The sequence below is a fragment of the Rhagoletis zephyria genome, unplaced genomic scaffold, assembly GCF_001687245.7.
Source record: "Rhagoletis zephyria isolate East Lansing unplaced genomic scaffold, Rhagoletis_zephyria_1.1 Rzeph_scaffold_00384, whole genome shotgun sequence".
Taxonomy (NCBI): domain Eukaryota; kingdom Metazoa; phylum Arthropoda; class Insecta; order Diptera; family Tephritidae; genus Rhagoletis; species Rhagoletis zephyria.
Genome location: NW_016157468.1, coordinates 252951 through 275513, shown reverse-complemented (window position 1 = coordinate 275513; position 22563 = coordinate 252951). Strand labels below are relative to the sequence as shown.

The window sequence follows — 22563 nt, the reverse complement described above, 5'->3', positions numbered from 1 at the left end:
TTTGCTGCGGCAGTGACTGCCAATATTAGCAGTAACAGCTGATTTTAAAAACTGTCACTGCCACTGCGCTATTGTATTTTGGCCTTAACGCCTACTCAAAATACTTACCTACCTCTATGTACCGAATACTTATTTTACTTACCTCATAAGAGCTTTAGACATACTCACCATATTGTCATTCTTACTTATCCCAATAAAGTTAGTTGCAGCTTGAACCTCGTCAATAGAAAACTTGTCAATACAATTGGGCAATTCACAAGGTGTTGTGAAGTTATATTTTCCTAACAAAAGTTGTGTTAAAACACGACGGTTGTGAACACCTGTTACGATTATTTATTATATCTCAGCACTTAACCTCACATAACACCGAATAAACATAGGTTGCAGAGTTGTATCGTCATGTGTTATTTTTCTTCACAAAACAATAACAACATTTTTACAACTGTCATGAAATATCATGACTTCACGACAAACACGACAAATACGACACCTTGTGAATTGCCCATATGAAATACTATGAACTAACTAGTACATATGTAAATACATGTGAGAGCAGTAAAAAAAATTTGAAATGAAAGCACATTTATTAGTGACTTTACATTTGTGAAAAGTATTGCGACTCATGAACAAGGGACTCAACAAACATATGTATGCACATACATTTGGCTCATTTGCTGCCGTGATATACCTTGTTTATACCGACACATAAAGCCCTGTGACTCAGTTAGGTGTGGTTCAGGCATTGGCAAAGGGTGCTGTTTTTGTGACTTTAAGCCTACTCACGTTAAAAACGGAGGATGAACGAACACCACCGCAAAGCGTGCTGTCTTGCAAATACAGCCACCACAAGTGAACGATGCTTATAACAGCTCATACTGATATTGACTTCGGCAAATCTGTACTCCGAATGATCGTGCACGAAACCAGCAACCGCCGTATTTGATCGACTGCCAAAAGCACGATACTGCTTTGGACGGTTGCCGAAAGCATGACAGCTTATGTGAAAGACTGGCGAAGGCAAGATGCCGCAGTTAGCTAACTTGATTTGTTGCAGAAGTCAAACCGCCGCCTTTGGTTTGTTGCTGAAGGCGCGTTTGACGTGTTGCCGAAGTGATGATACTGTAGTTCAAAAACATTCAAAGACACTTGCTTGTTTGAAATGAAGCATTGATATGTACATACATACATACTTACGTACGTATGCATATTCACAACTAGCCAGCAGTGAGCAATGCAATTGAATGGTAGACGCGCTATAAATACATACATACATGCATACGAGAGGATAAATTACCTTTTACCACATTCGTCGTCATTTCAGCAACAAGTCAGATGATTTTCAGCAACAAGTCAAATGGCTTTCAGCAACAAGTCAGATGATTTTCAGCAACAAGTCAAACGACTTCTGCAACAAATGATGACTCTCATGTTTTCGGAGCCGTTCAACTGCCACGTTTGCTGGTTTCGTGCACGATCATTCAGAGTACAGATTTGCCGAAGTCAATATCAGTATGAGCAGTTATAAGCATCGTTCACTTGTGGTGGCTGTATTTGCGAGACAGCACGCAATGCGCTCGTGTTCAGTCATCCTCTAATTTCGTTTAGGTATCGATACTACTAAGCCAACGCCGCTGCTCAGTCATACAAAGCAGCGGTATTGAATGAGTATGAACAGTTGACGATCAACCAATGCAGATCCCTGGTGTGGTTCAAATCAGATGCATAAACAAAATTTCAATGCGCGTTGTAATCGAAAAGTGTATTGACTCAAATTTGTTTCCAAATCGGCTTTTTATTTCTCACATCGGTTAGAAAACCCGTATAAACGAATAATTCATTTAACGTAAAATCAAAATTGGCTATTTTTTTATGCAGCCCGTTTTTAATTGTATTTATTATTATAATAAATTTGTATTGCTGTTCGCTTCCATTTCGGTCTACCGCGCAAATTTATTATTAAATAAATATCGAATAAAAGTAACAAAGTTTGTTTACTTTTCAATACGGTTTAATCGAGTGCGCTATAAAGACTGAGGAATAAACGTTAGAAAGAAATATGTGTTGAATCAAATCGGTTTTTTGTTAATGCGGTTTCTTCATAGGTATAAACAAGGTAATAGAAATATTTTAAGACATTAAAATATCGAGCAAAAAGGAGTAAAAAAAACAAAAAAAAAAAACAGTTATAAAAAGATTAAAAATGGACCAAAATCAAAGTCTAAGCAACTCAGAAAATGGTACAGTCACAGTGTACCATTCCAGAAACATTTCGCAATTCCAAACAACGAATCGTGGATTTTATGGAAAGAAAAACTGGAAATTCATTTTGCGGAAATAAATTGCACTAAAGATAACTCGAAAAGGGGCGTTCTTTTAAAAGCAAATGGACCGGCACCGTATGAAGCGTTGCACAATTTTTGTAGTCCAGATTCGCCCGTTTCGAAGACATATATGGAGCTTTGTGATCTTCTTTAAACCCATTATACTCCGCCAATAATAGTAAAAGTTTTCACTCTGCGGTACAAGGTGAAAACGAAACTGTTTCAGAGTGGCATGCAAAAGTAAAAAGCCTCGCACTCTCTTGTCAATTTGGCGAAAATTTGTCAGCTTTTATTTTGGATCGTTTCATAATGGGGATAACTAATAAAATATTTGAGCGATTATGTGAAGAGGACGAAAAAATTAAGATCGAAGAGGCGCTACGTAAAGCACCCATCGCAGAAATGAAAATAATATCTACAAAAATTGACAATTGTCATGTCAACTACGTCAAAGGCGACAAGGTAAAAAAAGGTAAAGGCAACAACAACAGGTACGGCAGCAGCAGGAACACATCCCGAAGGAAACTCCACAAATGAAAAATTAAAGGAATCGAAAGAGGCTTGTTCTCATTGTGGTTGGAGAAACCATACGTCAAAAACTTGTCGTTAACTTGACAGTAAATGTCATCATTGTGGCAAAGTAGGGCCCTTAGCGTCCATTTGTAGAAGCAAGAAAAATTATGTAAATTATGTATCGAAATCCGATTTGAGTGATGAAAGTATAGATGAAAGCAATTTCAACAATTTTTCTATTTTCAGCATAAATCATGACCGTGACGATTCAACTGAGCTCTACAGTGTATCAATAAAAATTGATGGAAAATCATATGATGTCATATGTGACTCTGGCGCACCATGCTGTTTAGTGTCGAAAGTATTTATCGAAAACTTGAACAAAAAAGTAAGTCCTTTTCCGTGAACTGATCCATATGTAGATTATAATGGAAACAAAATTAAAGTATTAGCTGAATATTACGAATCTATTGAATGTAATGGAATGAATGAATGAAGCAGGAAAAAGCTCTCATGTGTCTCCGAGGGACTTCAGGCCAATCAGTCTCTCCTCCTTCTTACTGAAGACTTTCGAGAGGCTCATTGTCCTGTATATAAGAAACAGGATTCCTTGAGAGCGATTGAGCCTCTCCCAGCATGCGTATCTAAAAGGCAGATCCGTGGAGTCTGCCTTGCACTCAATTGTTAAAGTCATAGAGGAGTCTCTTATGAACAAAGATTTTGTAGTTGGGGCCTTCCTTGATATCGAGGGGGCTTTTAATAATGTGTTACCTGGGGCGATAGTAAGAGCGCTAACTAAGTTTGGAGTCGAGAGCCACTTAGTTGGGCTCATCTCTAGCATGTTGTACGACAGAACTGTCATAGCGGAATGGGAAAATCCTCTGACCAGCGTAAAGTGAGCAGAGGCACCCCGCAGGGAGGCGTCCTTCCCTCTTTCTCTCGATAGTCGTAATAAAAGATATCATGGAGGAGTTGAAAAGGAGAGGATGCCGGGTTATTGCCTACGCGGATGATGTGGCCCTCATCGTCAGAGGAAAGTTCCTGGACACTCTGTATGATCTCATGCAAGGGTATCTGAATTTGGTCACAAACTGGTCTTCTAGCTGTGGACTTGCTATAAATCCTAGTGCCTCATGCCCAGCTTCCCTCTATAGGAGGTGTTTCCCTTGCTCTTTCTGACAGGGTCAAGTTCCTGGGTGTGATCCTGGACAGGAAGTTATCATGGAAGCCAAATATCGAGGAGCGAGTACAAAAGGCATCAGTGGCTCTTACTGCTGTAGAAATGCTATAGGTAAGAGATGGGACCTCTCTCCAAAAGTGATATATTGGCTGTATGAAACCATAGTGAAGCCAATCATGTTATACGGGGCCATTGTCTGGTGGAATTCACTGGGAAAACCTACTCTTGTTAGGAAGCCAGAGCGCGTGCAAAGAGCTGCCCTCGTTGGAATCAGCGGGGCGCTCCGGACCACTCCAACTCTAGCACTAAACGCTATGCTCAGCGTCGCACCTGTTGACATCGCGGGAAGAGTAACGGCGGTCCGCTCGGCCATCAGGCTCAAAAACTCTGGGTTCTGTTTGAACACAGCACACGGCCACTCGACGATTATCAAAAGTTTCGATTTCCTTCCGGAAGAATTGGACTGGCGTGTTCCGAGTCTGGCCCCAAACGGATCCTTCTCCACGCACATTCCTCCAAGGAGCGAATGGGAGAATGGCAGTCTCTGGAACAAGGGTCCAATAAACATATTCACGGACGGATCGAAGCTGGACGGGAGAGTCGGTTGAAGGGTCTACTGTCGGGAACTCTCGATAGATCTTATGTTCAGACTGCCGGACCTCTGCAGCGTCTTTCAAGCAGAGGTGTCCGTTATAAAAGAGGCAGCCGATTGGCTACGCACCAACCCCCTGCCAACAAGGAGGGTGAATATCTACTCTGATAGCCAAGCGGCAATTAAAGCGTTGGGATCGCTTACGGTGCGATCGAAACTGGCCGGGGAATGCCTGACCTCTCTCTCAAGTGCCTCGGAATACTTCCAAATCAAGCTGATTTGGGTACCGGGACATAGTGACATCATTGGAAACTGCAGGGCGGATGAATTGGCTAGGCAGGGCACCCTCGAGGCCATTACATCGGATAGGGAGGGCGTAGGAGTTCCGGTGGCAACCTGTGGCCTGCTTCTGGACAGATGGGCTCACAGTCGGCTCAGCGAGCGCTGGGAAAAATCCCCGACATGCAAAGTTGCAAGGTCCTTCTGGCCGGTTGTTGACCGCGGGCGATCAAGGGAGCTTCTGCAGCTGGCTAAGCGCCACCTCTCAATCCTCACAGGTGTACTGACCGGACATTATCCTTTAGGAACCCACGCGGTGCGACTTAACATCGTCACAGATCCCCACTGCCGCAGCTGTTTGGAAGATGAGGTGGAATCATCTCAACACTTCCTTCTCAGCTGCCCGGCATTCGCAAGACTAAGGTTTAAGCACCTCGGTGCTCATTTCTTCAACACTCCTGAAAAGCTCTCCGGAGTGGACATCAGCTGCCTGCGGAACTTTGTTCTGAGCACCCAGCGCTTCTCTTAGCTTCTAACACAGAATATTTTAGTTGCCGTTCAAAGAACTTGTGGAAATGTGGTAGCACAATGGACAATTCAATTAATGTCTAGGTGACGCCCCCTGGTGGGGTCTGCCACAACAACCTAACCTAACCTAATTTAATGAAGAAAAGAGTTAGGCTCGTAGTTACGAACAATGAAAACAGTCCTTTGTTTGGTAGACATTTTTTAAGAAAATTTAAATTTCAACTCGTTCAAGTGAATTCAGTCAACATTTCTTGTCAATCTTCCATAATTATTGAGCCACTCAAAAATGAGTTTCCAGAGGTTTTTGACGGTGGATTAGGCTGTTATAAATTCGGAAAAATTTCACTACCAATTGATAATGAATCAAAACCAATATTTTTTAAGCCGCGCCCAGTGCCATTGGCGTGGAAAAGCAAAATCGAAAAAAACCTTACAGCCGCACTCAGAAACGTTCCTTAAATTAGCTCTAACGGGCACTTAACTAATGATCGTTAAATCTGTTAATTAATGTTTCCTCTCAGAGTTAAAAATTATGAAATAAAAAAATTGAGTATGGCCCCAGTTGCGGCCCTTCATTTTTGTGGCATCACTCACTTTTTTCGTTCAGTTTGAAATAAAATATAAAAATAAGTATTTATATCATTTTGTGCGCACTGGCTCAACAGACGCAATGGCTGAGTGAGCAGAGCACTGGCGTGCCATTCCAGAGATCCGAGTTCAAGTCCTAGGGCAGGAAAATTTTCTTTTTCTTTTTTTATTTATTTGTTATTTGTTTTCTTGTTTAATTTTTATAAACTATTTTGATTGAATTTGTTTTTGCTTTTTTGATCTAATTTTCTTTTGATTTATAGACTTGATTGTTTTAAAAAGGAAACAAATTTTTTTTTAATTTAATTAAATTGTCTGCTAAAAGACAAACAAGACCAATAACAGGCCAATTCTGGCCTAACTATCTTGGAAGTCCTTTTCTGTATTTCGAATAACTATTTGAAAGATGTGCTAAAGTGTTATTATATTTATCGTTTAGCAATAAGTTTTCTAAAAACTAAAGGAAATGAAAAAAATATTTTTTTAAAACAGAAAAATTAAAAATTTGAGAAACTGAAAGTGAAAGAAAAAAGACTAAAGGTTTTTGTTTACTTAACTTTAATGTTCATTAAATGCCGTTAACGAATATTAACTGACTCTGAGAGGGAATTTTTTCAAATAGTTACTGAGGGACACCTTAAGTAATCATTAAACGATTCTGAGTGCGGCTGTTAGAGAGTTAATTGAAAATGATGTTTTGGAACCCGTAGACCATTCGGAATGGGGGACACCACTAGTTCCTATCTTAAAACCTAATGGGCTGCTAAGAATCTGCGGCGACTACAAAGTTACCATAAATAAATTTATTTTCGACTTTAAGTACCCTTTACCATTGATTGATGAAATATTTGCGTCACTTCAAGGAGGCGAACTTTTCTCGAAGCTTGATTTGTCTGCTGCATACAATCAACTCGTCCTTGATGAAAAATCTCAACTTTTGTGTACATGGTCGACTCATATAGGGGCATTCAAGATGAAGCGTTTACCTTTTGGGGGGGGGGGAAGCCAGCAGCCGCAATTTTCCAAAAAACTATGGAAAATGTATTACGAGATATTCCATTCGTGGTTGTGTATCAATATGACATAACCGTATCTGGAAAGGATATGTCCCAACACATTTTCAATTTGAAATTGGTCTTAAGCAAGTTACAACAAGCTGGTCTTAAACTGAATTTGTCAAAATGCGAATTCTTCAAAGAAAAAATTTCTTACTTAGGCTTTACCATTGACAAAAACGGTCTTTACAAAAATAAAGACAGAATAGAATCAGCTTTGAAGGCACCGGTTCCAAAGAATGTCTCAGAGCTACGAGCGTTCTTAGGCATGGTAAACTATTATGCAAAATTCGTCGATAAATTTTCGGACAAGTTGATCCCATTGTACAAACTTTTATAAAAAAATGTAGCTTTTCATTGGTCAATAGATTGTCAAGCAGCTTATGATCAAATAAAAAAGGATAAACCATCAGACATAGTTTTAGTACATTTCAACCCAAGACTACCAATAAATTTGACAACAGATGCTTCCAATCACGCCATTGCTGGTGTACTCTCTCATGAGTTTCCAAACAAATAAATTAAGCCAGTTGCGTTTGTTTCTCGATCTGTATCCAAAGCTGAACAGAAGTACAGCACACATAAAAAAGAAGCCCTTGCAATAATATTCAGTGTCAATAAATTGAAACAGTATTTAATTGGTAACACTTTCACACTTAAAACAGACCACAAACCTTTACTCTCAATTTTTGGGGAAAATAAGGGCATACCTATTATGGCAGCCGCGCGCTTACTAAGATGGGCATTTATTTTGTCGGGGTTTAATTATAAAATAGAGTATGTTAAAGGCTTGTCAAATCATGCCGATAATCTTTCTCGAATACCGCAAATGAAAGGCAATGAAAATCTTGTACACAAGAGCACCTTCGTTAACTTCGTGAAACAAAATAATATGTTGAGTCTTGATTTCAAGGACGTCGCTCGTGAAACACGACGAGACCCAACTTTAGCAAAAGTGTGTGAATCTGTTAGACAAGGCAACATTAGAGATTTAAAAGGCAACGAATTTGAACCGTTTACAACTAAAGACACTGAACTTTCTGTAGATCAAGATTGCCTACTATGTAGTACCAGTAAAACTTCAAAAGTACATACTTGAATTACTTCATGATTAAAGTCGCCGTGGACAGATGGCATCATACCTGCGCAACTGCAAAGGGCTCTGAAGGTGTCGTGGAATTGGTTGGAGCCTATTTATGCGAACTGCGTGAGGACCGAGTACATCCCCAACTTTTTGAGGGTAGTCTGTTTTGCGTTCACCCCGAAGGCCGGAAAAGCATACATTTGTGACATACATAAAAAAGGAAAAGAAGACGTTTCTCTGCTGCAGCAAATGTTTTTATAGGGCACTTTAAAACACGTTACCACTCAAGGGCTAGTGATGGGGGTTCTGACAGGCTATTGCGCGATTGGTATTCATGCGGTGAGACTAGGAATTTCGACTGATGCTTTTGTATCAGCTGTCAAGAGGAAGATGAAGTGGAATCATCTTCACACTTTCTTTTAGACTGACCAACCCTCGATGGCTAAGGTGGAAGCAGTTTGGCTCGCACTTCTGAACAAACATTGAGCTCTCAGGTATCGAAATATCGTAATCGGCTTGCGGCGTTAACTTAACCCAACCTTACTTGTACTTCTTTGAGCTATGAAATAGTTGGTCACACTAGGTATTGAGAATGTGTAAACCTAAAAGTGTGGCTGCCTTCCAAAACATATCAATACAATGTTTGGAAACTGTTATACTGCGGTATTCAAACTGTTTGTATATGCAGAGTTGCGACACATTGCAACCATATACATTGCATTTTTTAAATATTCAATATAGCAATGAACAATTTTTCTGAATTTTCCATATTTAAAACACCAATGCTAACCAATAACAAACGAAGCATCAACTTTGTTTCTGATGCGCTGCTTGCTCAGCGATACGTTTCGATAACTAATCGGCTGCGTTTTGGAACAGTTTACATTGTCAATATTTTGTAGTTCGACGTTAAGGAACCTTATACTTTGTACGTATACAAAGCAATTGACGTTTTGGAAGTCAGCCTGTGTTTGCATTGTTCAACTTTGCGTTCAACATTTGCGTTCAACTCGGCGCAGGGTTGCACGAAAAATAAGTTGAATGGCTAAAAATATCAAAATATGAAAAAATATCAAAATATTCGCCATAAAAAGGTGTTTGCATTGTTCAACTTTGCATTCAACTTTTGGTTGAATGGCCTTTCAACTAATCGCTGTCAACAAAGTTGGTCGCCAGCCAACATTTAGCCATTCAACTTTTTTTTCGTGCAACCCTGCGTTGAGTTGAACGCAATTGTTGAAAGCAAAGTTGAATAATGCAAACACTGCTTAACGCCTACTCAAAATACTTACCTACCTCTATGTACCGAATACTTATTTTACTTATCTCATAAGAGCTTTCGACATACTCACCATATTGTCATTCTTACTTATCCCAATAAAGTTAGTTGCACCTTGAACCTCGNCACAGTATACCAGTAGAAAAGGTTATTGTTGTTGTGGCTGTTAATTTGGTCCCCATAAAGGACTTGAGGGTTGCGAGCAACCGTTTTGCCGTATTCAGGGTGCTGTGCAGCAAAATAATGTGGTGAAAAATTTTAACATCGGTTAAATGGCGAGAGCAATATTGGTATGTGCTTTATAAGTAAAAATGAACGTAATAAAATATTTTATACTTCAATGCAAGTAACTAGCGCTATTTTTACAATTCGAAGTGATCTTAAAAATATTTGTAATTAAATATGTACTTTATGCGTTCAATGGAAACTATGTTATATGCAAAAATATATTCCGATTTTTTTCAAATACCTGGTGTAAAATGTTTTATATATCGGTAATTTTAATAACAATAGTTATTACTTTCATCTACATTGCTTTTAATGTACGTTTTGACGAGTAGTTGCAGTTTTCTTCAACTGTCTCTGGCAGACTTTGCACTGTAAAACTAAATAATTTCACAATTTCTACCCTACTATTGGTTAATTTTTTAATACAAAGTAATCAATTACTGAAAAATATATATACTCCGATCAAACTATAGTACTGAATGCTTGTCAAACAGTTAATTAAATCAAATGGACACACTCGGAGCGAGTTTTGGAACACGAAAAAAATATTATGCTTATTAAGACTAAATAATTTCTAACTTTCTCCCATATTATACGTTTATATTTTAATGTAGGATGATTAATTACTGAAGAATATATAAATTCTGATCAAACTTCACTACTGAATGCTTGACAAACAATATTCAAATCAAAACTTCAATAGTGAACGCGCTTAGGGCGAGTTTTGGTACATGGTGTAAAATATTATGCATATTAAGAGAAAATAATTGCTCACCTATTATAAGCTTATGTTGTGATATAATATGATTTATTACTGAAGAATATTTTAACTCCGATCAAACTAAAGTAATAAATGCTTGACAAACAACTATTTAAATCAATAGATCAACAGTGAACGCGCTCGGAGCGAATTTTGGAACACTTCCTAAAATATTTACAGAAGCAGCAAATGCAACTCTGGGATGTAGCTGAATATCAAATAATTAGGCAAATTTGTGCGCGCATAGTGTTTTTTCCGGAAAATTTTCGTAGTTTTCGTAAAATATTGAGTTTTGTGAAATAATATATATGTAAATCTTGCATTAGCGAAATACTGACTTTCTTTTTAAATAAGATTTAGACATTTTGTATTTGCAATACACGTGAGTCGTGTGCTAGCAGAGGTTTTACAAATATCGGCCTCGTGGAGATTTGGAAGTTTCTGGCCAAACAACAAACAACCAACAAGTAAGTACAATATGTAAATTTATTATTGCGTTCACTTTTTTAATTATTGTGTATTTACATACATATGTACGTATTTGTAGAAAAAATGCCGAAAAGATGTGTATGCAGATGTGCAGAAGTAAGCTCCCTCTACAAGTTTCCTTTGGCCTCGGATGTATCAAGGTATGATGTTTATTTAATTTTATTTGTTTATTAAAATTAGTTAAACTGAATGCTGGATAAGCGATAGCCATCGTCTGGATTTAGTTTTTGTACTTTAAAGAGATATAGGGTACTCTCGCATTTACTTGTACATTTGTTATGTTAAAATCCAGCCAGACGGACTAGTCTTGCAGTTTTATCGCTTATCCAGTTAATAAAGTTTGACCATAATTTCATTGTAGTGTGTATATGGTATAGCAAATCTGCTATAATGTAGCACACATTGCGTTTCAATGTTTTTTTATTTGTGAAATTTTTAATCATCGCCAGGCTTATTGACCAAGAATGATACGGGAAGTAAATGATCGAAAATTTTCACATCAAACCGGTTTCGTGGACTTATATTTAATTAATAATTTTAACATCGCGCCTTTATTGTATTTTTAATAGCTTTAACCTTTTAATAAGATAGCTAAGATGGTACGTGCTGTTAATTCCTCTTTGTATCTAATTAATTTTAATTAGTATGCGTGGAGTTAAATTTAGTGTAAAAGCAGCAAAATATATTATTATGTACTTCGGTTTTCAGCTGCTTACTAGTAATAAGTCGTAGATTTAAGTTTTTTTTAAGTTACAGTGTTTAATTATAAAATCGGTATTTTCATATACATGCATGTATGCATGTACTTAGGTTTTCAGCTACCTTCTAGTAATTAGGCTTATGGCCTTATTCATAAAAAAATAAAGTAGGTTTAAAGAGTTTTATAAATTGACGTTTTCATATATTTTTCAATTTATAAACCTATTTTAAAGAAACTTAATTTTTTATGAATAATGCCATTAGACGTTAAACATAAAATTACATAACAAACTACAATTAGTAAGAAAATAAACATAATTATGTACTAATAATAGTTAACTAAACTAATGTTACCAAGGTTAAGAATGTATTCAATAAAGTGTTAAAAACATTAAAATACTTTAACGAGTATCAGAACGTTGGCAACAACGATTTATAAAAGAAAAGGTTGGTAAAGAATTTTTTTAGTTTTCATCAAATGGTATCGGTATATTATTTCGCTCATCACATTTTTATTTAAATCATAGTTTGGTTATTTAAATCATAATTTTTTTTATTTAAAGTATCATTTGTTTTTATTTAAATAATCGTTTTTTTTTTAAAATCCAAATTTATTTCTTAGCTTTTTGCTGAATTTCCACTAGCCATTAATTGCCGAAAATTGTAGTGACAAAGTTGAAATAGTAGTAATTAAATTAATTTCCACGTGGCATTTTTAAATGCCTCCACTTTTTTTTCATTTCAATGCCTTGTGGAAATTCGACATTAGAGTTTGGCATTTGGCATATCAATATTTTTATTTCATTTCATATTTTTTATTTATTTTATTTTATTTATTTGCATTTTTTATAATTTTTATTATTTTCATTTCACTAATTTTTATAGACATATATAATTAAGATCAAGAGACTAACTGCTTTTAATTATTTAATAGGCGCTTGGAATGGATGAGGCTCCTTGGAGTGGACGTTAACACAGAGGCCAAGGAGCTGTATGCGTGCCAGAAGCATTTTTCTCCGAAATATCGGAATGTCAGAAAACTATCAAAAGGGGCTATCCCCGATATGAATTTGCGCGCACCCACAGTAGGATTAGTGTTAGAAAGCTTGTCCCAATCAGATATAAGTGAACAAGTCACCCCAGTAGTTTTTTCAACCCGAATGGGAGAAGAGGAGGCTCTTCAACACACTTTTCGTGAACATCCAACTTGTTCTTCTTTAGGAAATTCAACGTTTGGGGTAGTTAGCCAAGGGACACAGACAGAGGCACATCTTAGCGAAGAGTCTCCTAGGAAGCGCAAATATAAGGAAGAGATAGAAGTCTTAAAACAAAGGCTAGTTGAAAAGGAAGTACAAATTTCAAATTTGATGACCCAAAGTTTGCCTGTTCAGCGGCAGGATAACAGGCAAATTGAAGCTTTATGCAGCAAAATTCCCCCACATCTCGCGGTATGTGTGAGAAATTGCATGAAGAATGATGGCCGGCCACCTTCTGGTCGACGCTTCGATAGAAGTTTAAAAACAATAGTTTTAGGAGTTAGGTTTACGTCACCTTTAGCGTATAGGTACTTAAGACCCCTTCTTCACTGGCCTTCCCCAACAACACTTTCCACGTTCGTTAAAGGTTGGCCTAGGCTCCCTGGCTGTTCCACTAGCAGTATTCGATCTCTGGAGTTGCGAAGCCGAGGTTTCACTCGTGAACAAAAGTACATTTCGATATGCTGTGATGAAATGTCTTTAAAGACGCACTTGAAATATGACAAGAGTAGAGATTTTATAATAGGATTAGAAGATTATGGCGATGAGAATCGCACGTCGAGAGTAGCGAATAGTGTTTTATGTATTATGGCTCAAGGCATAGGCGGAGCCCCTTGGTCACAGCCCGTTGCCTATTTTTTCGTGCACGGCTCGTGCAAGGGTGATGTGATAAGGAAATATGTGTTTGAGGTTATAGTTCAACTCCAGGGGATTGGTCTTCATACCTGCCAATTCGTCTGTGATCAAGGATCAAATTTTGTTAACTTCGCTCGTCTTGTAGGGGTTGCAGAAGATAGGCCATACTTCGAAGTTAACGGTGAGAAAGTTATATTTTTCTTTGATTCCCCCCATCTGCTAAAGAGTACGCGGAACTGTATCGAAAATAATAAAAATAATGTTAATTTTCGTGGTAACCCTGTTCAATGGGCAGATATTGTCCATTTCTATCAGCAGGATACCCATCGTGGTATACGATGTGCGCCTAAGTTGACTACGGCACATCTTAAGCCAACATCCTTTGAAAAAATGAGTGTTCGTTTAGCTGCTCAAGTACTAAGCAATACGGTCGCTAGTGCAATGCTTTCTCTGTATAGTACCGGGAATCTAAACACGTCTCAATCTCCAAGCTTTTTAAATACTGCCGAATTTGTACTTTTCTTCGACCAACTCTTCAATATTTTTAATAGTAACGGGATTGGAGCCCTCCGTAAATTTGGTCAACCCTTTTCAGGTAGCACGGAACAATTCGATTTTTTGAGTGAAGCTGAACGAACCCTTCGTTCAATAACTGTTCATGATATACTCTTTGGTCGAGATATCACGAACAAGTTTTCCTTTATTAAAGGCTGGCTTCTTAACATCCAAAGTTTGCGACGTTTGTGGCTTATACTGTCAAACCATGAATTCGAGTATATAAGAACCAGAAGACTCTGCCAGGACGAAATAGAACATTATTTTGGTCAAATTAGAAGGGGCGGTGGATTAAATCCAAGAACAACTCCGTGCATGTTCTCAGATCTTTTCAGGCAATCCTGGGGCCTAAGACACGTTAATTTTGTTACAAGCGGTAATTGCGAACCTCTGCCTAGCGCCGAATGGGAAGTTTTTTCGTTTCGCACCCTTGAAAGGGTGTGTAATGATCCTCTGGTTCAAGACACTTCCTGGCAAACCTTTCAAAGTTTACCCAGACCTAACAGATATCACGATATAGGAAACGGTATAGATGTTGATGTCGTTGAAAGCGACTTTCTGCAAAGGAACTCTTTTGCATATTTTTGCGGATATATTTATTTTGAATATTATAAGTTACATACTTGGTTGGAACCATTACCCCAATTTGAGGAAGGAGAAATTCCGGAAGAAGCATTTACTTTTACTAAAGAAAAGGAATATGACAATTTAAATCGTGTAAAAGCTCCTTCTGGATTCATTGAGTTTCTTGCAAAACTTGATGAATCGTTAAACGAAAACTTCGATTCTTGTTGCCATTTAATTGGGTTTTCAAAAGCTTTATTTGAAAAAATGAGTGCTATAGAACCATATTATTGCTGCAGTAACTGTAATCCCGATATTTTGAAACATCTTTTCATTAGAATCAGAACATATTTTTCTTTAAAAATTTTCAATAAAGAGGCATGTACACCTGATTTTAAGCATACTAAATTTCTGTGGATTTCTCACAGGTAGTTTGTATGAATTCCCCGACTCCGGAATTTCATCTTCTTCAGTTGGAAGATTTTTAGTAGAATGCGCACTCATTTTTTAACACTTAAAATTACTTGTTATTATTGAGATACAGTTTCCCTACTCTTTACAGATTTTCTCGACATACTTGTTCACATTTCTCTGGATTTTTGTTATTCATTATTTTTCTTTTAGTCATTTGTAGGTTTAGGACTTACTGTGGGTGCATTTTGTAAATATGTACATATAAAAACAATTGCGATATTTTATTTTATTTAAATTATGAATTTTACTCGTGCAATTTTTTATGTTTAATAGTTTTAAGAACATTTTTTGGTTTTGTTGTATTCTTTTATTGCATGCCTTAAACTTTTTTACTTTAAGTTATGATGGTGAAGATATGCCTCCTGGGGAACCGAACACCTTTAAAAAATCGGTAACGCGCCTAAACGCATACCTCGAAGGTGGTGTGGAAAGTGCGTTCCAAAATGATTACAATTGTTTAAATAATTTCTTATATTCTACTTATTCACATTGCTTATAATTTCTGTGTTCAATTTGCAGGTGAAAATCAACCGCGGTCCAGCAGCGCATCTTCTCAAAAACGGCGATACATATTCGGTGAACTAACATTTTTTCATACTGAAGGCACACAGCATACAAATAAAGCAGTGTCAAGTGAGGACTGGGAGAGCAAGCGAAGAGGGTCGAGTGAATAGCCGGACAATTAAATTACATACACAAAACTCTGTATCATATAATTTTTAAATAAACATATCTTTACTATACTAAATACCCGGGTTACATCTAGACACTACTTATTAATTACATTGGCACACTCTTATTTATTCAAATAACTAAACGTTTTTACTGTGCATTTTTGTTGTTAATACGGTATTTACATTAGACGATTTTACAGGCAATTTTAGAGGAGATAAGTTGAGTCAAAAGTTGGCTGGTGCAAGAAATTTAGCAAATGCGCGTAAAAGCATGGAGTAGGTATACGGCTGTGTTGCCGCGATTCTCCAGCATCTTGCCCAAGGAGAATACATATTGGTGGCTATCGCAGAATCCATAGTAGTCCGGGTTTTCATAAAATCTTCGAAAAAGCTTACACCTATGGAATTCTTCACTGGATACATCACATATTTGAGTCCATGATACAGTAGGATTAGGGTCGCTGCCTTGCAGCAGTACAATGCAATTGTAGACACGTCTCTTGAATTCCTCGTCCTCGTAAAATCTGAAGAAAAAATAAACAGATGAGTAATATATCTTTTTATAAGCGCATTAAACGCGTCTCCCGAAAACTCTCGTCTTTTGAGTTATGACGGTATTTTAGTTTTTTGGTGATATGCAATTTCGGTATCATATAATGGATTTCTTGTTAAATTTTATTAAACTCAGCATAAGGCTGAATGAAAGTTTTTTCGGGCGAAACTCAGAATAAGCCAAAGTACGAACAGTACTTACCTCTTTTTTGATTCCTTGTATAAGTCTTTCAAATCTCCAATCGTCCAGAAAATTTGGGAAGAGGTCCTCTAAGTGCACAATCAGCATAACGAAATGTGTTCACCAATCGCCCAAGTGATTGACGCGTAGAATATCGTGCCCCAGAAACACTAACAAACGACAAGTGGACTCTCCAATAATTATTATAACTGTCAAACGTAATTGACCAATGTGCATCTATGTGATACGTTGCTTGTGGCAAGTTGGTAGGTTAACGCCAGACCGTAAGAGGTTGGAAATCACACGAACAGCATAATCCCTACATTGGATATAAAAAAATTGTTATAAATTTTTGCATTAACATAACCACAGGTGGCGATTGTATATCATGTTTATTTATTTCGTTGGCTATATCTCTGGGCGATTTATTTGTGCCAGCAGTCTGTAGTGCTTTTGCCCAAGACAAGATACTATTGCACTGATAATTATCAAATTTAGCTGAAGTTGCATTCACATGTGATATAATAGCTGGTGTCGGCAAGCTGTGGGAATGCCCAGGAGATGGCGTTTGCTCAGCCCTCATTGCACCGACGGCGGTGGGCACTACTGCTGGCACATATTTTGCAACAACTGCAATGGTTGCAGCGTTTTCTTCTGCAACAATAACCTGCAATGATAAAATGTCCTATAATGTCGACGAACAAAAATATAAAATTGAAAATGACTAACCTTACTCCAAATTGCTAATCGATCCTTTAGCTTCATGTTCTCATTTTCCAACCTTGTGTACACTTCTTCATCTTCCAATTCAATTGATATATGTTCGGAACAGAAAGAAATTTGCATTAATCAATTGTAAATACATGAAATCATAAATTTATTTAATTTTTTGCCATTTCACAAACAAGAAATATAAACTCACCGCGATGCGATACAGAAATAAAAACCAACAGGGCTGCATTTTCTTGGTAAACAATATTTTCCACACAAGCGCTCAGAGCAATCTGATCCGCAAAATTAATTTGTGAAAAATAATAGCTGAAAATAGTTTTTACACACGATTATCACATTAACTCATAAGTGCAAATTATTGTGATTATTTTTAGTTGAATATAATTGTATTACCTTAGACTTTTTTTTAATGTTTTGTAATATTCATTTTTTTGGGACGCAAAAGCAACCATGCGCTCAATTTCTTGTGGGGAAATTCGGTCCCCATAAAGGACTCTCACCACGAAACAGCTACAAAAACAAAAACCTTTTCTACTGGTATACTGTGACCTCGGCAATAGAAGACTTGTCAATACATAATATTTACGTTGGTTAAAAATTTCTACTTATTTATACAAATACTTTCTTCCTTCTCAACTTCATACAAATTTCGACTAAACTTGATTGACAAGATTTCTTATAGAAATGGTTGGTCGGCGAAAATCCTCCGGCTGAACCCTCCACGAGGGTGCCGACTGGTAATGGCCACTACAATTTAGGTTCTGTACGATGTCAGAATGGTGTCCAGCTAAGATCAGAAATCAGTGCTATGTGCTTAAGCTCTTCAATAGCTAAGTTATATGGAAATGGTTTTTGATCGTGGCCTATGGAGGTGATGGAGGAGCAAACCTCTTTAAAAAAGCTCTGGGTTGGAACAAGGTGTTAGACGACCCGTGCTGATGTTCAGCCTGGCTGGGGACCCAGATTAACAAATAGCCCAGTCTCGAACGGAGTGCTCCGGATACCTGGCGACCTCCGGTTCTATCAAGCCTTACCTGCGCACACGGACCTCTGTGCGGGCGGACCTCCATTGTCCGACACTCGTGGGACCAAAATTATGAGCGCAATCTTCAACAAAAAACACAATAAGGAGGACGGCCCTCCAAAAAAACCGACAGGGGTGGCTCCAATTAATGCTACAGTTCGAGCAGGGCATTTATCGGACCGCCAGTGACAGGAGTTAGAGGGGGCTTAAGCGGTAGGGCTGGTCCTGGTACGAGTACCATAGGAGGCAGAGGGGGGAGTGGAGGCTTGGGCAAACCGGTCTCCAACCGATTCATGGCTGGAGCTGCAGCGTCAGCTCCGCCTAGGGAAGTCAGACCCCAAAGCACACACACCTTAACCCAAGGGCGGGGTTCGGCACCTGCTTCAAAAATAACCCGGCAGGATGCTGCCGACATTCCGAGCAGCTCGAGGAAAGTTGCAAACACAGGCCTGGGGGGGTCGGCTAAACATGTCCGCCCCTCGAAGCAGGCCTATTATGACAAAAAGGCGGCCATGAGGGTCGTGAACAAGATCGGGGACCTGCCGACAGAGCAGCTCACGGAGGAGCAGGTTAGGTCACTGGAGTGGGCGAGGGGAGTAGTAGCCAGCTTGGGAAGACCGGCAGGCTCTGCTCCAAAAAGGCAGCGGTCTGCTGAACAGGCAGGGGGTGGGGTCACCAAAAGACCAAGAACAGGTGGCCATAAATACCCCACTTTCAGGGACGTAGTGAAGGGAGGCGGTGAGGTACTGGCAATCATCGACAGAGGGGAGGAGGAAGGGACTATCCCCAAAGAGAAGTGGAGGTTGGTGGAGGAAGCGATTGCCGAAATCTACCTCCAAGTCCTAGACGAAAATCCTGGACCTCCTCCTCTCTGCCATGATTCCGGATGGTATCAGGGTAGAGCTAAACTCATCGCCTGCGAGGACCATAGGTCAGCCCAGCTCTATAGGTTGGCCGTTAGTAAGGTAGGTGAAGTTTGGCCGGGAGCCAAGCTCGAGGCCGTCAACAAGGAAGACATTCCTAGCAGACCGAGGGCTCGAGTTTGGATTCCGGCCAGACCCGCCGAGCCTGAAAGAATTGAGCGGATCTTCAGATCCTGTAATAAGGACCTGCCAAGTCATAATTGGAGGGTAGGGAAGATAGAGGAGCCAGTAGAGAATAGAAGGCAGGTGTTGCTGATCCTCAACGCCGAATCGCTAGCCCCACTGGCGCAAAAGGATTGGACGGTGAGATTCGGGTTCAATGACGCAACCATTCGAATCTACCGCAGCGACGAGCCGAGCTTGGACCTTAGTGAGGAGAGCGACAAGTCCGGCCTGCGCAGCGGTGGTGAAGAAGGGTTGCCCAGCAGCCAATGCTCATCTGACTCGGAGAGGCTATCCGGATTGGGGCCATTATTTTATGAAGAAGACCTCCTCGCCGATGACACCGAGGGTGAGGAGATCGAAGAGGCGGACGTGGATGTCACGATGGTGGAGGTAAAACGGACAGATTCTGATGAAGCTGATCCAGATCAACCTCCACCACTCTAAACTCGCGTCTGCGAACCTTGAGGTCCGCCTGGCTGCCGGTGGACTCGACGTTGCCCTCATCCAGGAACCGTGGATACACGGCAATAAAATCTGCGGACTTGGGATGAAGGGCTTTAAGCTTATTGCCGCACAAAATGCAGGTAAGACTCGAGCTTGCATATTAGCAAGGAACAACTTAAACATCTTCCTGCTCCCACAGCTTAGTGACGGCGATCTGGTAGTGGCAAGCATTGAGCTGGACAAAACCAGCTTTTGGGTAGCCTCTGCCTACATGGCCCATGACAAGGACGTGCCACCAGACGGGTTTCGGACCTTGGCCGAGGAAGCAGCCTTCAAGAACAAACCACTGGTTGCCTCCTGCGACGCTAATGCCCACAACTTGATGTGGGGGAGTACGGACACGAATGCTAGAGGTGAGTCGTTACTAGACTTCATTCTAGGGAACAAACTTAGTGTCTTGAATTTAGGCTCAGAGCCGACCTTCATAACAAAGAGTAGAGAGGAAGTTTTGGACATAACCCTGGCTTCAGACATGTTTGCCCATAAAATCAAGAGATGGAGAGTACTGAAGGAAAAATCGTATTCTGACCATCGTTATATTGAATTCGAAATAGATCTTAAGACCCCCCAAGTAAGGGAGTTCAGAAATGTTAGAAATACCGACTGGGGGGTTTACAATAATAAATTAAGGACTTTACTGCCAAAGATACCTCCCCGAGACCCCGCCACGCAGGTGGAGCTGGAGGGGTTGGTTAATCAGGTTACTAAAGCCATGAATAGTTCTTTGTCAGCCGGGTGCCCGGTTGTTCGATACAGGGGAAAAAGCAAACCACCTTGGTGGTCGAAACAATTATCCTTGTTACGTGAATCTAATAGGTCAATGTTCAACAAGGCCAAAGCCACGAGAGCAGCAGAGGACTGGGAAGCCTACAAGGCTGATCTGAAAGTATACAAAAAAGCAGTTAGAAATGCGAAACGTAAATCCTGGCAAAGTTACTGCAAGGGAATTGAGGAAACCACGGAAGCGGCCAGATTAAGAAGAATTCTTGCAAAGTCGCCATGCAACCTTGGCTATCTCAAGGGTCAAGGGAACTCATGGACTACGACGAGCGAGGAATCTTTAGGTCTCCTCCTGGACACACACTTCCCTGGAAATAAGCCGGTGGAACCTAATGACCCCCAGAATGAAGGGGGGCTATCTGATCTGGGAAACCGACTGATTACAAACGAAAAAATTGAATGGGCTATTAAGACTTTTGGTCCTTACAAGTCACCGGGACTTGATGGAATACACCCGGTAGAGCTACAGCAATCACGGGGTACTATCTCTCCGTTCATTGTGGTTATTATAAGAAGCTGTCTTAACATGGGCTACATCCCGCTAGGCTGGAGAGAGACAAAAGTCTCATTTATACCCAAGGCGGGCAGGTCCTCTCATACCAACCCTAAGGACTTCAGACCCATCAGTCTTACGTCTTTCCTTCTCAAAATTTTAGAGAGGATAGTGGATGATTATGTACGGGGCGTGATACCAACAAGTAGGCTCTCCCCAGCGCAGCATGCCTATACGAAAGGCAAATCCACGGAAACCGCCTTGCACTCGCTCGTTGGGTTGGTGGAAAAAAGTTTATTCGACAAAGAGTACGCTCTGGTTGCCTTTGTAGACATAGAAGGCGCCTTCAACAATATTAACGCAAGCGCCATAACGGGTGCCTTAGAAGAGCTTGGAGTTGACCAGAATGTGGCGGTGCTGATCGAGTCTATACTTGTCAGCAGGACGGTAACCGCTAAGCTCGGCAACACCACAATAAGCAGAAAGGTCTGTAGAGGCACTCCCCAGGGAGGGGTTCTCTCCCCTCTTCTCTGGAATCTGGCGGTGAACTCTCTGCTGGTGGCACTAGAGAGGGGGGGTTGCCATGTCACAGCATATGCTGACGATCTGGCAATTGCCGTCAAAGGCAAATACCCAAATACCCTAATGGAGATTCTGCGCTCTAACATGGCCACGCTTAGGAACTGGACAGAGAGTAGGGGACTCGGAGTAAACCCCGAGAAAACCGAAGCAATTCTCTTCACAAGGAAACACAGGCCTCCCATGGTCTCCCCGCTAATCTTTTTGGGTGTGGAGATATCCTTGAAGGAGAATGTTAAGTATCTAGGACTCATATTAGACAGGAAACTAACGTGGAAACCTAATATAGAGGAAAGAGTAAGGAAGGCCAACGTTGCATTATACACATGCAAAAAAGCGGTCGGAATCAAGTGGGGGTTAACACCTCGTATTACACACTGGCTATACACCTCGGTGGTCAGGCCAATACTCTTATATGGAATACTTGTATGGTGGCCAGCAACTCAAAAGGCAAGTTACCTAAAACTATTGAGTAAGGTCCAAAGAACAGCGTTTCTATGCATTTCGGGTGCCTTAAGGACCACCCCAAATAAGGCGCTGGAGGTGATTACCAATTTACCCGCAATAAACCTGGTGGGAAAATACGCGGCCGCCGATTCAGCGCTCAAACTAAGAAGTATGGTGCTATGGAAGGATCGGCGGTTTGGTCACGCTTCCATACTTCACACTCTGGGTAGTTACAACCAAGAAGTTGACTACTCCGCTCCCAAACCAATCTTCAATAGGCTCTTTATGACGAGCATCCCGTCAAGAGGGTAATGGCAAACGCCAAGACCATGGAGACGGGGGGAATTGAATTTTTACACAGATGGATCCAAGCTAGACAATAGGGTTGGCTACGGAGTTTTCTCTAAGGAACTAGGACTGGAACTATCC

The 22563-nt window shown here is 40.0% G+C and overlaps 1 protein-coding gene and 1 long non-coding RNA gene across 5 annotated transcripts; one reads left to right on the top strand and one right to left on the bottom strand.

The window, feature by feature from the left end:
• The first annotated feature begins 9541 nt into the window (after nt 1-9541).
• Nucleotides 9542-11800, top strand: LOC108359405 (uncharacterized). 2 transcript variants are annotated; one of them, XR_001846915.1, is made up of 4 exons: nt 9542-9686; nt 10532-10874; nt 10955-11036; nt 11346-11800. It is a non-coding gene; the product is annotated as an uncharacterized LOC108359405 (long non-coding RNA). The 2 variants fall into 2 exon arrangements; XR_001846914.1 differs by having other exon boundaries at nt 9542-9709.
• Nucleotides 11801-15602: 3802 nt separating this feature from the next.
• LOC108359404 (probable arginine--tRNA ligase, cytoplasmic) lies at nt 15603-17442 on the bottom strand. Of its 3 annotated transcripts, none has more exons than XR_001846913.1 (4): nt 17410-17442; nt 17217-17287; nt 16509-17154; nt 15603-16278 (listed from the first exon to the last, which is right to left on the bottom strand). XR_001846913.1 is itself a non-coding variant. In XM_017611255.1 (4 exons), exons 1-3 carry the CDS (start codon nt 17331-17333, stop codon nt 16759-16761), a joined length of 318 nt encoding a protein of 105 aa, XP_017466744.1. In that variant the 5' UTR covers nt 17334-17403; the 3' UTR covers nt 15603-16278; nt 16509-16758. The 3 variants fall into 3 exon arrangements, 2 of the variants coding, with proteins under 2 accessions (XP_017466744.1, XP_017466743.1); XM_017611255.1 differs by lacking the exon at nt 17410-17442 and having other exon boundaries at nt 16509-16806; nt 17002-17154; nt 17217-17403; XM_017611254.1 differs by lacking the exon at nt 17410-17442 and having other exon boundaries at nt 17217-17403.
• Between the last annotated feature and the right edge of the window lie 5121 nt (nt 17443-22563).

Coding starts and splice junctions, on each gene's coding strand:
- LOC108359404 (XM_017611254.1), bottom strand. CDS start 17,333: ATGCAAATTTCTTTCTGTTCCGAACATATATCAATTGAATTGGAAGAT. Junction 17,155..17,216: donor GATTAGCAATTTGGAGTAAG/GTTAGTCATTTT, acceptor TTATCATTGCAG/GTTATTGTTGCAGAAGAAAA.